At 47.0% G+C, this 18,433-nt stretch overlaps 1 protein-coding gene across 2 annotated transcripts in view; it reads left to right on the top strand.

The window, feature by feature from the left end:
- Ttc28 (tetratricopeptide repeat domain 28) overlaps positions 1-18,433 on the top strand; it is a 464,455-nt gene that overhangs the window by 403,420 nt on the left and 42,602 nt on the right. For both annotated transcript variants that reach the window (XM_090320386.1, XM_090320387.1), the window contains 6 exons: positions 1,264-2,605; positions 3,818-4,341; positions 7,698-7,807; positions 9,290-9,419; positions 11,646-11,864; positions 13,630-13,795. In XM_090320386.1, coding sequence (XP_090176512.1) covers positions 1,264-2,605; positions 3,818-4,341; positions 7,698-7,807; positions 9,290-9,419; positions 11,646-11,864; positions 13,630-13,795 — 2,491 coding nt within the window. The remainder of the gene's footprint in view (positions 1-1,263; positions 2,606-3,817; positions 4,342-7,697; positions 7,808-9,289; positions 9,420-11,645; positions 11,865-13,629; positions 13,796-18,433) is intronic.

Genomic DNA, 18,433 nt, shown 5'->3' with positions numbered 1-18,433 from the left:
ATTTTGAACTGCTGTAAGACAATAACCTAGGCCCATGTGTGTGGTACCACTCCTAGATCCTCAGAAGGTAGAGATCAAGGACATTTTGGTTCCAGTTCAACCAAGCAAAAGTACCTAAAAACAAGAAGTCTGTGGGGCATGGCTCAAATGGTAGAACACCTAACAGGCTCAAGGCCGAGTTCAAACCCCATACCACAAGAGAAACAAATGGAAACCCACTAACGTAACTTGGTAGCTATAAGTGTAGTTTATGAGATTACTGAAGTACTATTATAGTTGACTGTAGAAACAGTGTAGAGGAAATACAGGAAATTTTGGAACGAAACCACTGAAATCTCATCACCTACAAGGCAGCTGTGGTTCTCTTTGTCTGTCCCCCTCTTGGTCTTGTCCATTGACATGTTTATCTAGTTGTCTCACAGAGCAGGTATCCTCATTGTTATCATCATCTCCTGAACATTGGCCCCAGTTTTCTGCACACCACAGTGTCTCTTGAGTTCACATGGTCCCCTAGAGCTGGGTATATACAGTATTTCTGCTTGCCTCTCTTCTGTACATGGGAAATCACAAGCAGCTAGCTGGCATGTCTGCAGCTGAGCTCCTTGGGACTGACTGGTCATTGAACAGAAGTGCCAGGGCAAGGCAGGGCGCATACCTGTAGCTCCTGCCACATGATTGTGCACTGTTGGCTCCCTGTTAAGTCCCCAGCAGTGGTGTGTGTCTTGATTTCAGATCCAGGTATAGGGGATACTTTTTATTTGCTAATTTGGGAGGAGTAAAATGGCACTTGGGCATTCCTTAATATTTTTATTATTATTAAAGAAAAATAGCATTTCTCCCACTTCCTTCTTTATATTTCTTCCTAATGTGAGTTATATGCTAACTCTTCCTCTTCTTTGCCTAGTTTAGTAAGTTTATTTTTTAAAAAAGAAAGGCAGTCCAGTGAAATCTTATTCATGGTAACCATTAAACATTTTCATCTGTGCCACATACTTTCCCATGTTGTATTTGTCTCTTAATTCTGGATATTTATTTGTAATTTAAAACTTTTTATTTTCATTATAAAATCTGTTGATGTTTTGTTCCTGTTTCTTTGGATCTTATGGAAGTATCCTCTCTCTGGTGAGTTGGTAAATATTTAACTCTACCTTCTGTTATTTTTAATTCTTGAATTCATCCGGATGGTATTTACTATAAATGGAGTTGCAGGTGATATGGCTTTCTAAATTGCTCACCAGCTATCCCTCTCCCCCTCTGTCTCAGGCATTGTCTACCAGATGAAAGGTGATTACGATGCTGCCCTGAAACTCCACAAGACACATCTGTGCATCGCACAGGAGCTGAGCGATTACGCTGCCCAGGGCCGCGCCTACGGGAACATGGGCAATGCCTACAATGCTCTGGGCATGTATGACCAGGCCGTGAAGTACCACCGACAGGAGTTGCAAATCTCCATGGAGGTCAACGATCGTGCCTCACAGGCTTCTACACACGGCAACCTGGCTGTGGCCTACCAGGCCCTGGGCGCCCATGACCGGGCCCTGCAGCACTATCAGAACCACTTGAACATCGCCCGAGAGCTGAGAGACATCCAGAGTGAGGCCCGGGCCCTCAGCAACCTAGGAAACTTCCACTGTTCTCGAGGGGAATATGTCCAGGCTGCCCCATATTACGAGCAGTACCTCCGGCTGGCTCCTGACCTTCAGGACATGGAAGGAGAAGGGAAGGTCTGCCACAATCTTGGCTATGCCCATTACTGCCTTGGAAACTACCAGGAGGCAGTGAAGTACTATGAACAAGACCTGGCATTGGCCAAAGACCTCCATGACAAATTGAGCCAAGCGAAAGCCTACTGCAACCTGGGGCTGGCGTTCAAAGCTCTGCTGAATTTCAGCAAAGCAGAGGAGTGTCAGAAGTACCTGCTGTCCCTGGCCCAGTCCTTGAATAATTCCCAGGCTAAATTTCGAGCCTTGGGGAACCTGGGAGATATATTCATCTGTAAAAAAGATATAAATGGTGCAATAAAATTCTATGAGCAACAGCTGAGTCTAGCTCACCACGTGAAGGACAGAAGGCTGGAGGCCAGTGCATACGCTGCCCTGGGCACTGCTTACCGGATGGTCCAGAAGCATGACAAAGCCTTGGGTTATCACACGCAGGAACTGGAGGTCTATCAGGAGCTGGGTGACTTGACGGGAGAATGCCGTGCTCATGGGCACCTGGCTGCCGTCTACATGGCCCTCGGGAAATACACAATGGCCTTCAAGTGTTATGAAGAGCAGCTGGAACTGGGGCAGAAGCTGAAGGACCCAAGCCTGGAGGCCCAGGTCTATGGCAACATGGGCATCACGAAGATGAACATGAATGTGATGGAGGACGCCATCGGCTACTTTGAACAGCAGCTGGCCATGCTGCAGCAGCTCAGTGGAAACGAGTCGGTGCTGGACAGGGGCCGGGCCTACGGCAATCTGGGGGATTGCTATGAGGCCCTGGGTGACTACGAGGAAGCCATCAAGTACTACGAGCAGTACCTCTCTGTGGCCCAGAGTCTGAATCGTATGCAAGACCAAGCCAAGGCTTACAGGGGTCTAGGGAACGGACACAGGTAGGTAGTGGAGGACAAGTGGTCGTGAGCTGAGTAGCAGCTGCCCATGCGCATAGCGCTTGCTAGCTACATGATTCTTCCCACATAGTTCCCTTGATTCCTGCCAGGACCCTTTGAATTAAGCAGGTATCATTGTCTTGACTTATGGAAGAAGCCAGAGCCCATAGAGGATGGGCTGAAGCCTGAGATTACACAGCTTACAGGATACAGCTGAGAGGCTAACTTGGTGCTCTCTAACTCCAAAGGCAGGACTTTAGGGACTGCTTTAGAATGAGCAGGAGAAAAGAGTTAATAGGGGTGAGAAAGCAAATTGATCAGCTCAATCTTTTGTGAGGGCCTCTCACATGTTATGGATGTGTTTATTAGTACAACATTCCCAACACACCCACCAATTACTGGGACCCCGTTGTGTTCCTCTTAGCAAAGCCATCTGATAATGGACTGAATAAATGTGTCCCATGTACCATGCATCATCCTAGACACCTTGTCTGAGCAATCCTGGGTCCCTGTGCACACACCTCCACCTGCTGTGGGCCGGGATTTACCTCCACCAGAAGCTGGGGCTCAGGAGCACTGTAGCCCCCACAGTGTGTTTGATCTGCTGCCAAAGCCCACATCCTCCCACTTGATCCTGTCATCTCAGAGCTACGCAGACAGACATACTGTGGGCCAAGAAATGCTTTCCTCCAAGCAGGGGAGGGGGGGCCCAAGAAGGTGCCGGTGTCTACAGAATATATAGCCTTAACGGAGAGACAGAGGATTAGGGCTCCTAGAGTGAAGGAAGGGCAGGGGTCAAACTAAATCATCACCCAGAGTGCTCCAAGAAGCACAGGGAGGAAGATTTACAGTCACTGTAAAATGATTTCAAAAACATAGTCTAAGCGGTAGTGGAAATTGGGAGGCTCGGAGACCTTACCGTTCCTCTGCTATCATTGTACCTATTAATATGTTTTATGCTCCCTCTGGGGGCATATCCCATTGAGTCTCGAGCTCTTGGGAAGGTCATCGAGGGATGACTTTTGAATTGCTTTCCAGATTATGAAATTCCTGTGCATCTCACTCTGAGGGCACATGATAGATTTTAGCTAGAAGAGGAGTTAAGAGCCTCTATAGTAAGTGACAGTGACAAATGCTTTTCATTTTCTCAGGGGCTTTAGCATGTCTGCACCTGCACCTGGTGATACTATTGCTTCTCTGTCTTCCTCCCCACAGGGCAATGGGGAGCTTGCAGCAAGCCCTTGTGTGCTTTGAGAAGAGGCTCGTGGTCACCCATGAGCTCGGGGAAGCTTTCAATAAAGCCCAGGCTTATGGAGAGCTGGGCAGCCTGCACAGCCAATTAGGGAATTATGAACAAGCCATTTCCTGCTTGGAACGTCAGCTGAACATTGCGAGAGAGATGAAGGACCGAGCCCTAGAGAGCGATGCAGCCTGTGGCCTGGGTGGTGTTTACCAGCAGATGGGGGAGTATGACACAGCCCTGCAGTACCACCAACTTGACCTGCAGATAGCAGAGGAAACCAACAACCCCACGTGCCAGGGCCGAGCCTATGGGAACCTAGGCCTGACCTATGAGTCCCTGGGCACCTTTGAGAGGGCTGTGGTCTATCAAGAACAACACCTGAGCATCGCAGCGCAGATGAATGACTTGGTGGCCAAAACAGTGTCCTATAGCAGCCTCGGAAGGACCCACCATGCCTTGCAGAACTATGCCCAAGCAGTGATGTACCTGCAGGAAGGTAGGCGAAAAGGCCCATGTGATCTCTCAGACACAGAGGGAAAATGCAGTGGGAATGACTGGTGTGGGGTGGGTCTCACAGTGCCACCTCTGTGAGGAGTGGAGTTTTACAGGGTTCATTGTCAGCTCAATAAGAGTATTGATAGTACTGAGGTGTTTTGATGTCCAGACCCCTGACCCAGATCTCTAGAAGCATGCTGGCTTGGTGATGGCCTCCATGGATGGCCAGGAGCTTGTCACAAACCAAGACTGAGTGAATAGATAGTATTGCCTCACATAGATAAGTCAAGTGAGATCCCATTATGAGGTGTAGCTCAGGTGGTAGAGTGTTAGCCACTGAGTGAAAGTGTCAGGTACCAAGTCGCAGTTTCTAACCTAAAAAAGCAAAAAAAGAACTGTAGGAGTTGAAGTTAGGGAAAGGGCTCTTTGTTCCAAGTTTCATTAGCCCTCTAGAAAATACTAGAATTATATAGATGTCAGATCTGATGTGGCAGTTTGAGGTCCAACCCATAGGCAGCTGTCTGGGGATCACTAAGCAATGAGCCAGGTATCCTGCCTGCTGCTTATTACCTGCAGGGCTTGGGCTGATGCCACAGCACTATCTTGTTCATGCAGAACTGGAAATTGGCCACTTTCCCTCCTTCACCTGCAGCACCAAGTACTACCAGTTATGTGAGGGCAGGGGTCCTAGGATGAAGCCTAAGTCCTATAGCAACATGCCTGCCTCCACCCTCTTGCTGATGGCCCCCACCTTGGGCACAAGGGGCAGAGGGGACACTGCTCTGACTGCCAAAGGCAGATGGTTGCAGATTCAAGCAAGAGCTCAGTGTCCAAGATGCTTTGCAGATGTGAAAAATCAATCAGGTTGAATAAAGTACAATTACCTTGAGAGAGGTTTTTGCTGGGAATTAAGTCTAGGGCTTCCAGCATGCTCTGGTGCTGTACTACTGAGTTGGCATGCCCCTCTCCCTGGAAGCAAATGCGACTCTCTCTATTCTTTTGTAGCTAAGTCACCAAGACCTGGAATACTGTGATTTGATCCTGACCCTGTGGTTGGTTAGTGACAGGGGAGCTCAGCTGGAGTTTTCTGACCTCAGGAACCCCACAATACCCCATGTCAACTTTCACTGTGCTAACACAGACCAGGAGGGCACACAGGCTGCTAGGCCACAGCCTGGCCCATTATACCTGACTCTTATCTGTGCATATGGGGCTCTGCCTTGCTGCCTCAAGTGCACATGGTAGCTTTTAGTTTCCCAACACTTGGCAGTGGTAAAATCTCAACAGCCCAAGGGTAACTCTCAGCTGAATCTGTAAAATCTATTAAAAGCAGGCCCAGAGTCTGACAACCTCGCCACTATGTTCTTTAGTCCTTCCTGAATTAGTTTCTGTGTAACAGCTGGTTTGTCTGAGATGTTGCAGTATAATTCTGTATTTATGGAAAGTTCCCTCGTTTTTATTGTTCCTTGTAGTAAGTCTTGTGGAGATCATTTTGTGGACAGCCTATAGCCTGTGCTTTCCCTAGGCGATCATGCCGAGTACCTTTTCTCCTGACCTCCGAACTGGCTCAGTTGCAGGGTACCTGGAAGGGGCATTCTGTGCCCTCTTGTTAAGGAAGGGCCAGTTCAACTGGAAATCCACCCCCTCCCCAGGGCTCTCTGGCTTTCAGGGGAGGAGCTACAGTTTGGAATCCTTCCCCTCCCTCCCCCTACCCTGGTGCCTTATAGCTTCAGGGGCAGAGTGGATCACTGTAGTTTAATGCAAGTTGTCCAGGTGACTTGGGTGGATACTGGTGATGAGTTAGCAACCACAGCTTTTTCTCATTTTGCAAATGAGGGGAGGAGACTGGAACCATTTAGATAGAGATTTATCCTGGGCCCATGCCTGACTAACAGTTCTGGGGACCCTGGGCAGGCGGAGTGGGGGACAAGTCAGATACCTAAGAGGCAGATGTGGATAGAAGCTGGGCACTTCCCATACCGTATCTGCCCAGTTCTTTGTGAAGCTTTCTTTGTTGAACCCCTCGCTATTGGTCAGAGGTGGCCTGAGTTCTGGGGACCCAGCAGGAGCTGAGTAAAGTCTTTGCTTTCACGGATGGTGCTTCCAAGGAGGGCTTGCCCCAGAAGTGCCCTTCTGCCTCAGAGCTATGGAGAGGTGCGTGCTGAAGATGAAATTGTCATCTCCTGGTTTTCTCTCAGGAGCCATCATCTTTCCCATCTCCACATGGGAATTGTTTGCAAATACTGTTGTTACCCAGGGACGTGAGTTAGACTCAAAATGCAGTTTGAATTTTACACTTCCTGTATATTTTGAATTTCACAATGTTTAGGACCTTGAACCTGAGTCTCCATTTCCTCAGCCTCCTGTTGACTCGGCTGTCTTTGCGAGGTCAGCCTTGCACAGGCCCTGCCTACTGAGAGGCTGGTCCCAGAGGCTGCTGTCAGAGCAGAAGGAAGCCTTGCCTTCGTGTGGTGGTACCACTTCCACCCAGTCTGCTCTCTGCTCAGCCTGCCCTTCACTCAGGCTAGCTGCTCTGCACAGAGAGCACAATAATGAGAATAAAATGACTGAGAATGGTATAATGACAATAGAATAAACCACTGCCTTTAGGTTTGGTTCCTACAAAGCTCTGGCAGTGTCTGGTATTCTGGAACCCAGAAGCTTGCTGTGGGTAGGTGACCTGAACTGCAGGTGCCTATCTGAAGGCCACTGAAATGAGAACAGTCTCATCTCAGGCTTTTGACTCATAACAGCAGTTGTTTTGCAACCCCGCTGAGACACATCACACTCTCGAGCATGCAGGAAAGGAGATTGACGAGGAACATGTCTGTGCCATCAGTAATAGCAGTACTCTGCCTTCCAGAGACCCTCCCTGTCTTCTGAGCACTGATGGAATGCTGTGCAGCTAGATGAGAAAATGGGAAGAAGTACCTTAGCATCTTTTCTTGACTGTCAGGAAACGCTTTGCCAGTCAAAGAATCAAGTGAGATAAATTTATCAGTGCATAGTTTTCATTTGCAAAGCTAAGGGTTTCGTGTCTGGGAGGGCAGCCAGGTTAGGTTCATTTGTCTCCCATGTTTCTGCCTGCCCTGTAAGTCTGTCTTTTGCTGGTGGTCATATCTCTTGCGATCGCTGTTGCCTGTGCTCCTGCTGGGCATTTCCCAGTGTTCTGGAAACATCACTTCATGATGGGGTTTGGAGAGAATGTGTATTCTGTCTTGGCCACTGGGCTTTAGTCCATGATCCCTTTGGCTGTGTTTCAAACCCGAAACTGAAGCAAAATTAACCTTCCCAGACTCTGCAGAATGGAATTATCTGTCTTCTATTCCTTTGAATTTTTTTTCTCTCTGTCTTCAGGTTTAAGGTTAGCTGAACAACTGGGCCGAAGAGAGGATGAGGCAAAAATTCGCCATGGTCTCGGCCTCTCCCTTTGGGCTAGCGGAAACCTGGAAGAGGCCCAACACCAGGTGAGTAGGAGAACCTAGACCCAGTACATATGTTTTCAGAGCCTAGAAAGGCGTGGAATTCCTGTCATTGTGGTGATGGCATTCCCCAGACATCTCAGCCTCATCTCTTGGATTGATGCACGAGATTTCCAGCCTGCACCAGCCTGGAAATGCTGCAAGGATTCCTGTTCATGCTATGATGAATTTCTCAATAATTTTGTTAGAATTCTTATGTTATGTGCTGCTGCTCTGCATTAAACTTTAATATGAAATTACATTCTTCATAACAAAAGCAAAATAAGAATTCATAGTCACTGGAGTAAATGTCTTTGTAGCTTTACAATAGACATAAGTTCTTTCTCCCCACTCATGGTAATTCCATGTGTCTGCCCTTGTACAAGAACCTGGAGAGGAGAGATCCCTGGCTTTCTAGCCTGTCTCTGTTGGGCTGGAGTGATAGAGACAGCTGTGTCTGGGATCATACTCACCCCTCTGCAGTATGAAGGGTGCTGTAGTCTCTGCACCAGCAAAGGGGACTGAGGATAAACACAAGGCTCTGCTCCAGAAGTACCCACAAGGATGGAGAATGTGGCATGCCTGCGATTGCGCCCTGGTGTCCTCCAGTGCAGGGCACCCTGCTCCCTCCTAAACTATTGAAGGCAATTTAAAGTATTAACTATAATTTCCTGGTTGTGAAAATTAAAACACACACTGATATAGTGACATGTCCTTTTCGTTCACTGAATTTATTCCTCAGACTACCCTAAGAAGACAAATAATAACTGTGCCTGTTCTAGATAGATAGGAAGAAATTGACTCTCCAAGACCTGTTAAATAAGAGAGGGTTAAAAGCATTTCCTCTCCTGTGGCTCTCAGAGTCTAGGTGTGCAGGCTTAGAATTCTGCTTTCTCTATTTGGGTAAATGGAGCATGGCACAGGGTCTCCATTCAAGGTCTCAAGATGTCTCCGTGGTGGGGGTGGGAGAAGAGGAGGGGGAAAGCCCTCTGGAAGCCTATCCAACAAACCTCCGCCCCAGAGAACAGTGTCTGATTGGGTCACAAAGGTCCTGCTGTCCTGGCAGAGGGGCTGCCTCTGTCTCCTTGCCCCAGCCTGTCCATTTCTACCTCACCCATGACACTTCTCACCAGCATCCTCACATCCCTAAAGCCTGAGATCGTAGGCTATGGTCATCTAGTGACAAGAGGGAAAGCTTTTTGTTCTAGTCAAAGTCAACCCTGTTTGGATTAATACTTGAGTTCTTCACGGACTTCCTAAGTCCATACCCTATCTTTTAAATCAAGAATTGATTACACAAGCTATAGTTTACTGAGTATGATGGGATAGCTTGTCAAGTCTGCAAGGGCCCACTAGAAATGCAGCTTGATCCTCTAAAACTCTTAGAAATAAAAATCATGTAGGTATGTACCCAAGTGTGTGCATAGGTCATCTCTGTAAACAGCTGGACTCTATAGATATGGTGACATTCTCTGCCTTTCCTCACAGCTATACAGAGCATCTGCTTTGTTTGAAACGATACGGCATGAGGCACAGCTGAGCACTGACTACAAACTCTCCCTGTTTGACCTGCAGACATCATCCTACCAGGCGCTGCAGCGTGTGCTCGTCAGCCTAGGTGAGAGGGAGAAACTGGGTTCCCATGTGTCCAAGTCGTTCAGTGACTCTGATGAAATAAGATTTGTCACAGGAGACCATGGAGCCACAACCACACCCAGTCATTGTGTCTATGTGTATATTGGACAGAGTTGGCAGATCCAGGCAGATCACCTACTATGTGCTGAGTGCATGGCCTAGGGATTACAGTAAAGACACATGAGTTCAAGCCATGTCAGGCAGGAAACTCAGTGTGGGGAGATGGGCTAACCCAAGAGGCTGGGGATAGAAAGCCATGTGCTTAGGAGCCAAGATAGGTGTCCCCTCTTTCCACCTTCTACAAGCCTCTGGCATCAGGGAAGTACCTGAGAGCTCACTGGCCTCTTCCATCTTTACCGTCTTCTCAGCCATGTCTCAGTTAGCTGCTGCCTAGTTCATGTCTCTGCCTCTGGATCTGCACCCGAAGGACATGACATACACAGGGATCATGGAGCCCTTCCCCTTGTCCCTTCCCTGCCCCTGCCTTCTGTCTCTTTCTCAAAGATACTCACTGAAACAAAGGAAGGTTGGTGTTAAAGCCTTTTAACCAATTTACCCTTAGCTGTGGAAAACGCAAGTTTTTCTTGCAGAATGTATACAAATTGCCTGGGATTATAATTTATTTCTCGTTATAGTCACAGTGGTGACAGACTTTAGCCTGTCTGGCACTTTGTGCTGATTTTCCAATGTTCACTGAAATTGTCCCTGCTGCTCCAGTTAATAACTTAATAGAGGAAAGGAAGACATTTGCATGCACTCCCAGAAACTTCACTTTCTATGCATGCTCAAATGACAGGAAGCAAGGCAGCTTTGAAGCTCTGTCAGAGCCTGGTATCTACTCCCTGTCTCTGCCTGCTCTCTCTTCAGGCTCCAGCTGCAGTTTATATTTATGGGGCAAGTCCATTCTCTGCTTGGTGTCCCCTTCCCTACCCCAGCATTCACAGACAGGCCCCACCTGAAACTAGGTTACCTTCCAAGTGTATCAGCTTTATTTTTCTTTGGCCAGTGCTAGGGCTTGAACTCAGGGCCAAGGTACTGTTCTTGGGCTTTCTCAAGGCTAGGGCTCTGCCACTTGATCCACAACACCACTTCCAGTGCTTTTTTCCCTTTTTTTTCATATATTTATTGTAATTAATAGAAGGGTTACATTATATTCACCAGATAGAAGGTGCATTACTTCACAAACATTGATACCCTTTCTCATGTCTTGGTCCCCATTTCCCTCCCCTCACCCCCGCCCCTCATTTTGTTTTCCCCCCTTCCCTATCCAATTTCAAATAACCAAGGATTTGAGCCCAGGGCTTCATACATGCTAGGAGAGCACTTTACTTTGAGGCTACACTCCAGGCCCATCAATCAACTTTTTTCTTTTTTTTTTTCTTTTTCATATATTTTTATTGTAATTAATAGAAGGGTTACATTATATTCGCCAGATAGAAGGTGCTGAAAGGCCATGGAATTACACCATGGGTTGAATGCTGAAAAAGAGCTTGAAAGAACAGGAATTCTAAAGCAATCAAGATCCAAAATCTTAGGGGGTTAAAGCCTTTGCCCAGGATGCTGAAAAAGACGGAAGCTCAGAGGAGTGCAGAATGGAACTTGATGTCAGCTCCTATAGCAACAGTGTCTCCTGGCATACAGATAGTGCTTAAGGCACACCTCCCAGCACCTGTGTTTCATGGTTGTGATCCTTGGTGATTGGTGATAATATATTAATAACACTTTTTGTAGCCCCTTTGGGTGGGTTAAACAACTATGACAGTTGTTCTTTTGGAGCCAAGGTCAGTGGGGAGGGAAAGGTCCCAATAGAGAGCCAGGCAGATGGAATACACAGGAAATGGGAGATGGGGGTGCCTCTGGGAGGGCTGTCAGGAGAGGTGTCCTATAGATCTCATCATCTGCTTAATGGCAGGATCAGAGATGAGCTGGGAGTTGACAAGATAACCAGAGTGGCAAGCCTCTATCCAGATAGCTGAGGGATTGAGGCAGAAAGCCACAACCTGGTCAGGGAGCTCTAAACAAGGTGGGATCTGGTGGTACTGGCAGAGCTAGGGAAGGCCCAGTAACTTAAGTGACATAAGGTCAGTCTCACTGGGTCTAAAAGGTAGGATCCTGTGAATGGGCCGTGTGCCTGTCATGGCTGTGCTCTGATGCCCTCTGTGAGTGAACATGCGCACATGGTTTCCTCAGCCCATTTTTTGTCTCCTAGGCCACCATGATGAAGCACTGGCTGTCGCAGAAAGAGGTCGGACAAGGGCATTCGCTGATCTTCTGGTGGAACGACAGACAGGACAACAGGACTCAGACCCCTACTCCCCAGTCACCATTGACCAGATCCTAGAGATGGTTAACGGGCAGCGGGGCCTAGTACTCTACTACTCCCTGGCTGCAGGCTACCTGTACAGCTGGCTGCTGGCTCCTGGGGCAGGTGAGGTCTCTGTGGGCCCAGAGAAGTTAGGGCATGTACCCAGTGAAAGTCTAATGGGAGGAGGTCTAATGGGAACAGGTTAAGGAGTGATGACTGGTGCTAGGGAGTGGCGATTCCATCATGAGGCACTCAATTAATAAGCCAACCCAAGAAAGCATCTCCCCTGCCAGGGAAGAAAGACTGAGAGCTAGAGGATGAGTGTCACTGAAGTTCTGTTGTTGGGTACTGTTGTTTACAAGCTAATAAAGCCAAGGCTGCACGGCCTAATGAGTTCTTTCTTGATAGGACTTCATAATTGTGATCTGTTGTCATGTAAGAGACCAAAATGATAATGGCAACTCTCATGGCTTATAAATGAGTCTTTAGCTTAGAATTATTTAGTTTAAGGGATGCCTCCCCTTTTTCTTAACCAGTTCTTTCGAAGATCTATATTAGAAGTAAAAATCCCTTTGATTAATCCAACATTAATTGTTGAGGACATAACAGTTTCCCTGAATACAGAGCCACTAATTGGCTGCCAGGGCCATATTTTTTGCATAATAAAATGCTGATGGCTTCACCATGTTGGAGACAGACCAGATCCAATTAGTTTATTGACTGGGGAAGTGAGTGTTATAATTGGGGGGATCTTGAAGAATGGGCTTCTTGAGTATCTATAAAAAGTTCAACTGCCAAGAAGAATGACAAGGTTTTCTTGATTGTGTTTCTTTCCCTTTGGGTTAAAAAAAAATGATGGCTTGGGATGACAGTTGCCAGATGCTTCCTGGGTTCCCAGCATACATGCATACCTGTCCTGTGTCAGCATTGTTTTTCAGAAAACCTTTCCCTTTTAATTCCATGTTCTCATGGGCTTTCCATGAGAACCTCCTGACCTCTGATCCTTATTCTGTATGCAAGGAGTTTTAAGTTGTGATTTTCATGGTGACCTGGTGAAGGATGTCAGCTGTAGCAATGCCCCAGGGGGGTCCTGGCACAGGTGGGTGAGGTTGGCGATGGCTGGGGAGCCATCTCTTTCTGTGGTTGCTATGTCTTGGGGACATGATTTGACAGGTGGTATCTCCAGATTCCTATAATAATGAGCCATGTGCAGTGACAGTCCCATTGTTTCTTTTTTTTTGTTCCTCTTTGCTCTTAATGAGACTCTGAAGCCTTGGCTGGGGATTGCAGTCCAATCAGAGAGCACGGCATTCCCCAGGGCTGACACACCTCATTACCATCTGAGAATATGTCCTGTGCTTATTGCCTCTCTTTCAGGCAGATGTTGGTTAGGTTTTTTTTTCCTCCTTTAATCTATTAATGGTCATTGACCAGTTAGTTTTATTTAAAAATGGTTTAGAATGTCTTTATTTGGCCTTGGTGCTCTATGCTTATTTTGATAAAATAGAGGTCTTTTGTGAGAGTTTCCTCCAGGCTAATTCTATTTTTGCTCATGATTCAGTCTCTGGAGAATGTACCTGAGCACATTCCTGCAGGGGGTCTGAAAGGAGATAGAGGTGAAGGAAGGCTGGGAGGGGGGGAGCCAGTGTTCCTCCGAAGCCTCCACCTAGGCTCCACAGGACTTAGTCTTACTTCCAGGAGCTTACAAAGTACCTGCAGAAGCCAGTTACCTGGCTTCAGTCATCAAAAGTCAGACCCACACCCCAAGCCCTTGGATTCTGAGCACTCGGCACAGTCATATACTGTTGGTATGCCTGATTCCTGCCTTGGAATTGTCTTCCCTGTCATCCACGCATGCCTGATATTGGCTGTGCCTGCCTTGTTCCAGGAATTCTGAAGTTTCATGAACACTACCTGGGTGATAACGCAGTGGATAACCCCAGTGACTTCCAGGCAGGCGGCAGCGGGACCCTCCCACCAGCCACCAGCTCAGCCCTGGAGCATCACATCAGCAGTGTTCGTGAGGCCCTGGGGGTGGAGTCCTACTACTCCAGGTAGGGAGTGAACGTCCCATGGCTACTCTCCATGCGTTCCCTGCTTGTGGTGGTGCCCATGTTTTATTGATTAGGAAATATGCTATTTGAACTTGTAGAAGAACTTGTGGAATTCATACAGTAGTGTCAAGAATATTTAGTCACTACAGTAGCGATCTGTGTCTGATGTGCAAGACTAAGCTCAGGAGGGCTGGCCCTGTTTGTTTCTGGTAGTTTCCATTCAGATGAGAAGGACCTCCATGAGGAATGGGAAGCCTGCTTAAACATAAACATGACTGTGAGTGTAACACACCAACTCATGAAAACTAGGACAAGGTTCTGGCTATAACCAGACTGTGGTGTATGCTATAGCTGGTGGCCTACTCCAGAGCATATGTAGCACTGATGACAGGATTTGGTTTGTGCATGGAGAGATCTTTGTATTAGGGTCTGAGGTGGAGGGGACAGCTTTCTGTAAAGATTATAAGAGCTACAAACCTAGGAAATGTTTTATGACCATGACTGTCTATTTTGTATATGGGAAATCCTTTCTGTAACTAAGGTGCCCAGAGCTGGTTATAGCCAACTTTTTCAGGTAGCTCAGTCCTTCAGGCCATGATGGTCATGTGTCTAGACAGAATGGTAGCAGAAGTGGCAGAGACTCCACTATGGCGGTGGAGGCGGGCAGTCCCAAGCACAAACCTATGGCTGTGTCCTAAATGATTCTCTATAGTCACAGAGGCCCTGGGCTGCCCCTGCAGTCCCTGTGGAGATGCTGCACACAAAGCTCCATATGTTAGAATTTCCAGCAGTGAGACTCGTTGCCAGAGTGCTCACATGGCTGGGAGGATTCTTAGATGAATGGCAGCCCTTGGGTAGTATAATGGTGAGATGTGAAAGGACCAAAGTGGTCATGGGCACCAGCCCTGTGTTCACCAAGGCTGACAGTGAAGAGGGACTTGCTCACAGCCAAACTGGTGTCAGAGGCAGCCCACAGTCTCCATCTCACCCACACTTCCAAGCCAGTGCTTTTTCTGTTTTTAATTATCAAAATTAATATCATGTTTTGAGAAAATAGCCAAAGCATGTTAGAATGTGATTTCTAGCTTCTGTTTTTTATGAAGTAGTGGCAGGCTATGGCCCTGTGTACACATCTTGTTTTGTGACTGCTTTACCCTAAATCCTGGACCTGGACAGTGCTGTGGTCATTACTGGGCAGGAAAGCTCATTGGGGTTTCACAGGACAGGGCTGGGGAACTTGGGCCAAACCCTTAGGGATGATGAGGAACATATCCCACTCTGCAAGTGGGGCCTCAGCACCATAGAGGAACTCCTTTCTGCGGCTTCCTGTCCTTCCTTCTGTGGGACTGTGTGTTTCAGTGCCTTCCTGGTGGTTTGGTCTGCATGAATCTCCTTGTAGAAAGCCTGCATAATACCTGTACTTGGGCCTGTACCCCTCTTTTCCGGCATAGTTTATGAAAGTTCCTCCCAAGAGGCAAAGCCCTCAAGCATGTTAGGAACATCAGCTGAGTTTTTAAACTTAGAAAGCCACCATTCAGACCTTAGGCTGAGATCCCAGGGTAGCTTGGTATGCAGCATATGCAGTGATATACATTGAGTGCTGTGCCATTTCCCTCCTTGTCACAAGGTCATCTCAGTGCAAACCAACCATTGATGGAACTCAGCTCATGTAGAAACAAAGATTTTTCTTGATCTCGTTGGTTGGGTGACTAGATACATCAGGTAGAGAGGATCACCTTTCGACTTTCTCCTCACTGGACATCATTTATTCCCAGCACATAAGAACCTCAAGGCTGAGAAACTCTGCAGTTGCCCTTTGGTAGACTGTACACTGGGCTTAGTGCAACTCCTCATCAATGACAAGGAGAGACAAAAGACTGCTAGTTGCTGTGTTCTCAGTGATACATTCATACACATGCAGACACAGACACACAGACACTCACAGCTCACAGGTTGCATCCACAGGGCCTGTGACTGTTGGGCTGTTGCTCAGATCTGCTCGCCAGGCCATTTGCCATCTATTAAGTTATTGAAGAGCTTAAAGTCTATATTGCTTCCAGTCCCACTGGGGGCTGTCCTTATAGCTTAGCCTCCCAGCTGACCTGCTAGAGATGAGGCCATCCCTGTGGCAGGGAACTGTCTTGTCTGAAATCTGTTTCAAGAAATCATGTTCTTGATTCTCCATTGCATTGGCAATTTCACTGGCAGAGTTTGGTTTGCTGATCAGAGTTTTTATGGAACTGCTTTCTGCTTCACAGTTTTGTGAAGACAGTAAGAAATCTCAGTGTGTAGCACTTTTCATCTGTAAAATTCATATTTTGAAGGCTCCTTTGCTCAGTGACATGAGAACATAGAAAATATGCAAGCTTACTCCCTGGAGACAAAGCTGGTTTAGCCTTCTGCAGTTTTTGCAACAGTATCACAAGTCTTCACAATGTTCATGTCTGCTAATCTAATAATTCTCCATCTAAAAAGTTGTAAGACATAGCCAGATGCTGGTGGCTTAAGCCAATAATCGCAGTTTTTCAGGAAGCTGAGCTATGTGGATTGCTGTTTGAAACTAGCCTGGGAAGGAATGTCTGAAATTCTTTTTTCCAATTAAGACATCACAAAGCTGAAAATGAGGGTGCAACCCAAGTGGTAAGGTGCTTGCCAGAAGCAATAAAGCTCAGGGACAGCACCCAGACCTAGAGTTCAAGCCCCAGACTCAACACACAGGCACAGTTGTGGGATGTACAATCAATACACAAGAATCTATTATTTCTTTAGACTAACAACACCGAGCTATTAGTTCAAGTGTTTTGTGTCTGTGTGAATGCACCTCAGGTTCTCATTCCCCTCTACAGTCCCTAGTAATGGCGCTGGCTTTGCTCATCTTGTCTCATAGTTACATAGTCCTGCATCTTCCCAAGTGGATGGCAACACTTTGGAGAGCTCAGTTCTGTCCTCTTCTTCCTAGCTCTCACCCAGCACCTGACCCCTAGTGAATGTCAGTAATTTGGAATGTAGTCACCAGAAGATGCATGAGCAGACTTAGTTCATGCTGGGCTGGGTTACCATTACTGAGTCACTTTCTCAACTGCTTGTGAAGTCTGCCATGCCCCAAGAAATTGAGTCTGGGTGCCGCGGGGGATTCCTTCATTCAATTACTGCCGCCCGGCCGCCACCACGTCCTTGTTATTCTGCAGACCGGCTCTGTTCTCCTTAATGGCATCTCATGCTGAAAGGAAGTCAAACGCTACAAAGGAGTTTCTGAAAATGGATTTCAAAATAAAAGAATTGCTTTTATTAAGTACTTAATAAGAACTTCCAGTCCCTTCCTCCCAGATCAAAAGAGGCGGGGATTGAAGCCACCGTAGAGAACATGAGCCTCCTGGGAGGGTGGTTTTATTAATGTCAAACACATCCTCGGCTTTTAGCTGTAGCCTGGAACCTGCTCCCTGGGCACCCGGGACAGTGCAGTGGCACTTTGGGGACCCTAAGATGGACAGGCCATGCTCCAACACAAGCCAGGTCTGAGAAGAGGACTCCCAAAAGCCTTAAATAAATTGCCATTGTAGACTGCCCCTTTATATAGGGTAAATATTGCTTCACTGTTAAGGAATATTAAACCTTGTTAAACTATTGCTATTATGTTCTTCCCTTCTTTAGTGCTTTTCTATATTCCTAAATGTTCAATAAGAGAAGTTACTTTCATCAAAAGGCATTACTGATTAGTTTAAATTGTGCTAGTTTCATCAGCATGACCCCAGTTGGCTCCGAACTGTTAATGAGTGGCTAATATTAGCAACTCTGATGACTCTAGCCAGTGGATGGAGTGTGGATCCTCTAGCTGCCTTACACAGGGAGAGCAAAGTATCATAGGACATCAGAAGAAGTTGGCAGCCCCTTTAAATGGCAGATCATCGGGCAGCCTCCTGTGGGTGTGGTACCCAAGGCAGGATCCTTGAAGGGAGAGGACAAAGACTGTACCATGAACCCCAAAGTCCTGAAACCCCTGTCATCAAAGAAAAGTGGGGTATAGTCCTCAATGAAATATTAAGCAGCTTTCAGCAACAGACAAGCTATGGCAAACCATGGCAATACCTAAGTCTTGGAAATATAATATGAAATGAGAAATGAGGTCCTCAAATCACTTGCAGCGCAGTGTCCTTTAGGAGAGTTACAAAGGTAGAAACAAGTTTAAGAAAGCAGAGAGAAGCTATTGAACTTGCTTAGAAAGGAGAGCCAGAGGTGAAGGCTCTGAAGCTCTTATGCTCCCTACTTTGGTCTTGAGTGGGCAAAAGATGCATAATATTATTGAGAGCCTGGCCTTTGGGATTGGAGTATTGGAGGTGCTAACTTTATTTATTTAGCCAGTCCTGGGCCTTGAACTCAGGGCCTGAGTACTGTCCTTGGGCTTTCTCAAGGCTAGAGCTCTACTACTTGAGCCTCAGCACTACTTCCAGCTTTTCTACGTATGTGGTACTGAGGAATCAAACCCTGGTCTTCATGTATGCTAGGCAAGCACTCTACCACTAGGCCAAATTAGTGATTAAAAATTACTAAATAGGGGCCTGGAGTTTGGCCTAGTGGTAAGAGTGCTTGCCTAGCATGCACGAAGACCCGGGTTTGATTCCTTGGTACCACATATATAGA

This window comes from Megascapheus bottae, chromosome 28 (assembly GCF_031878675.1).
Source record: "Megascapheus bottae isolate mThoBot1 chromosome 28, mThoBot2.hap1, whole genome shotgun sequence".
In the NCBI taxonomy this organism is placed as follows: domain Eukaryota; kingdom Metazoa; phylum Chordata; class Mammalia; order Rodentia; family Geomyidae; genus Megascapheus; species Megascapheus bottae.
This window is presented reverse-complemented; position numbering and strand designations above follow the sequence as displayed.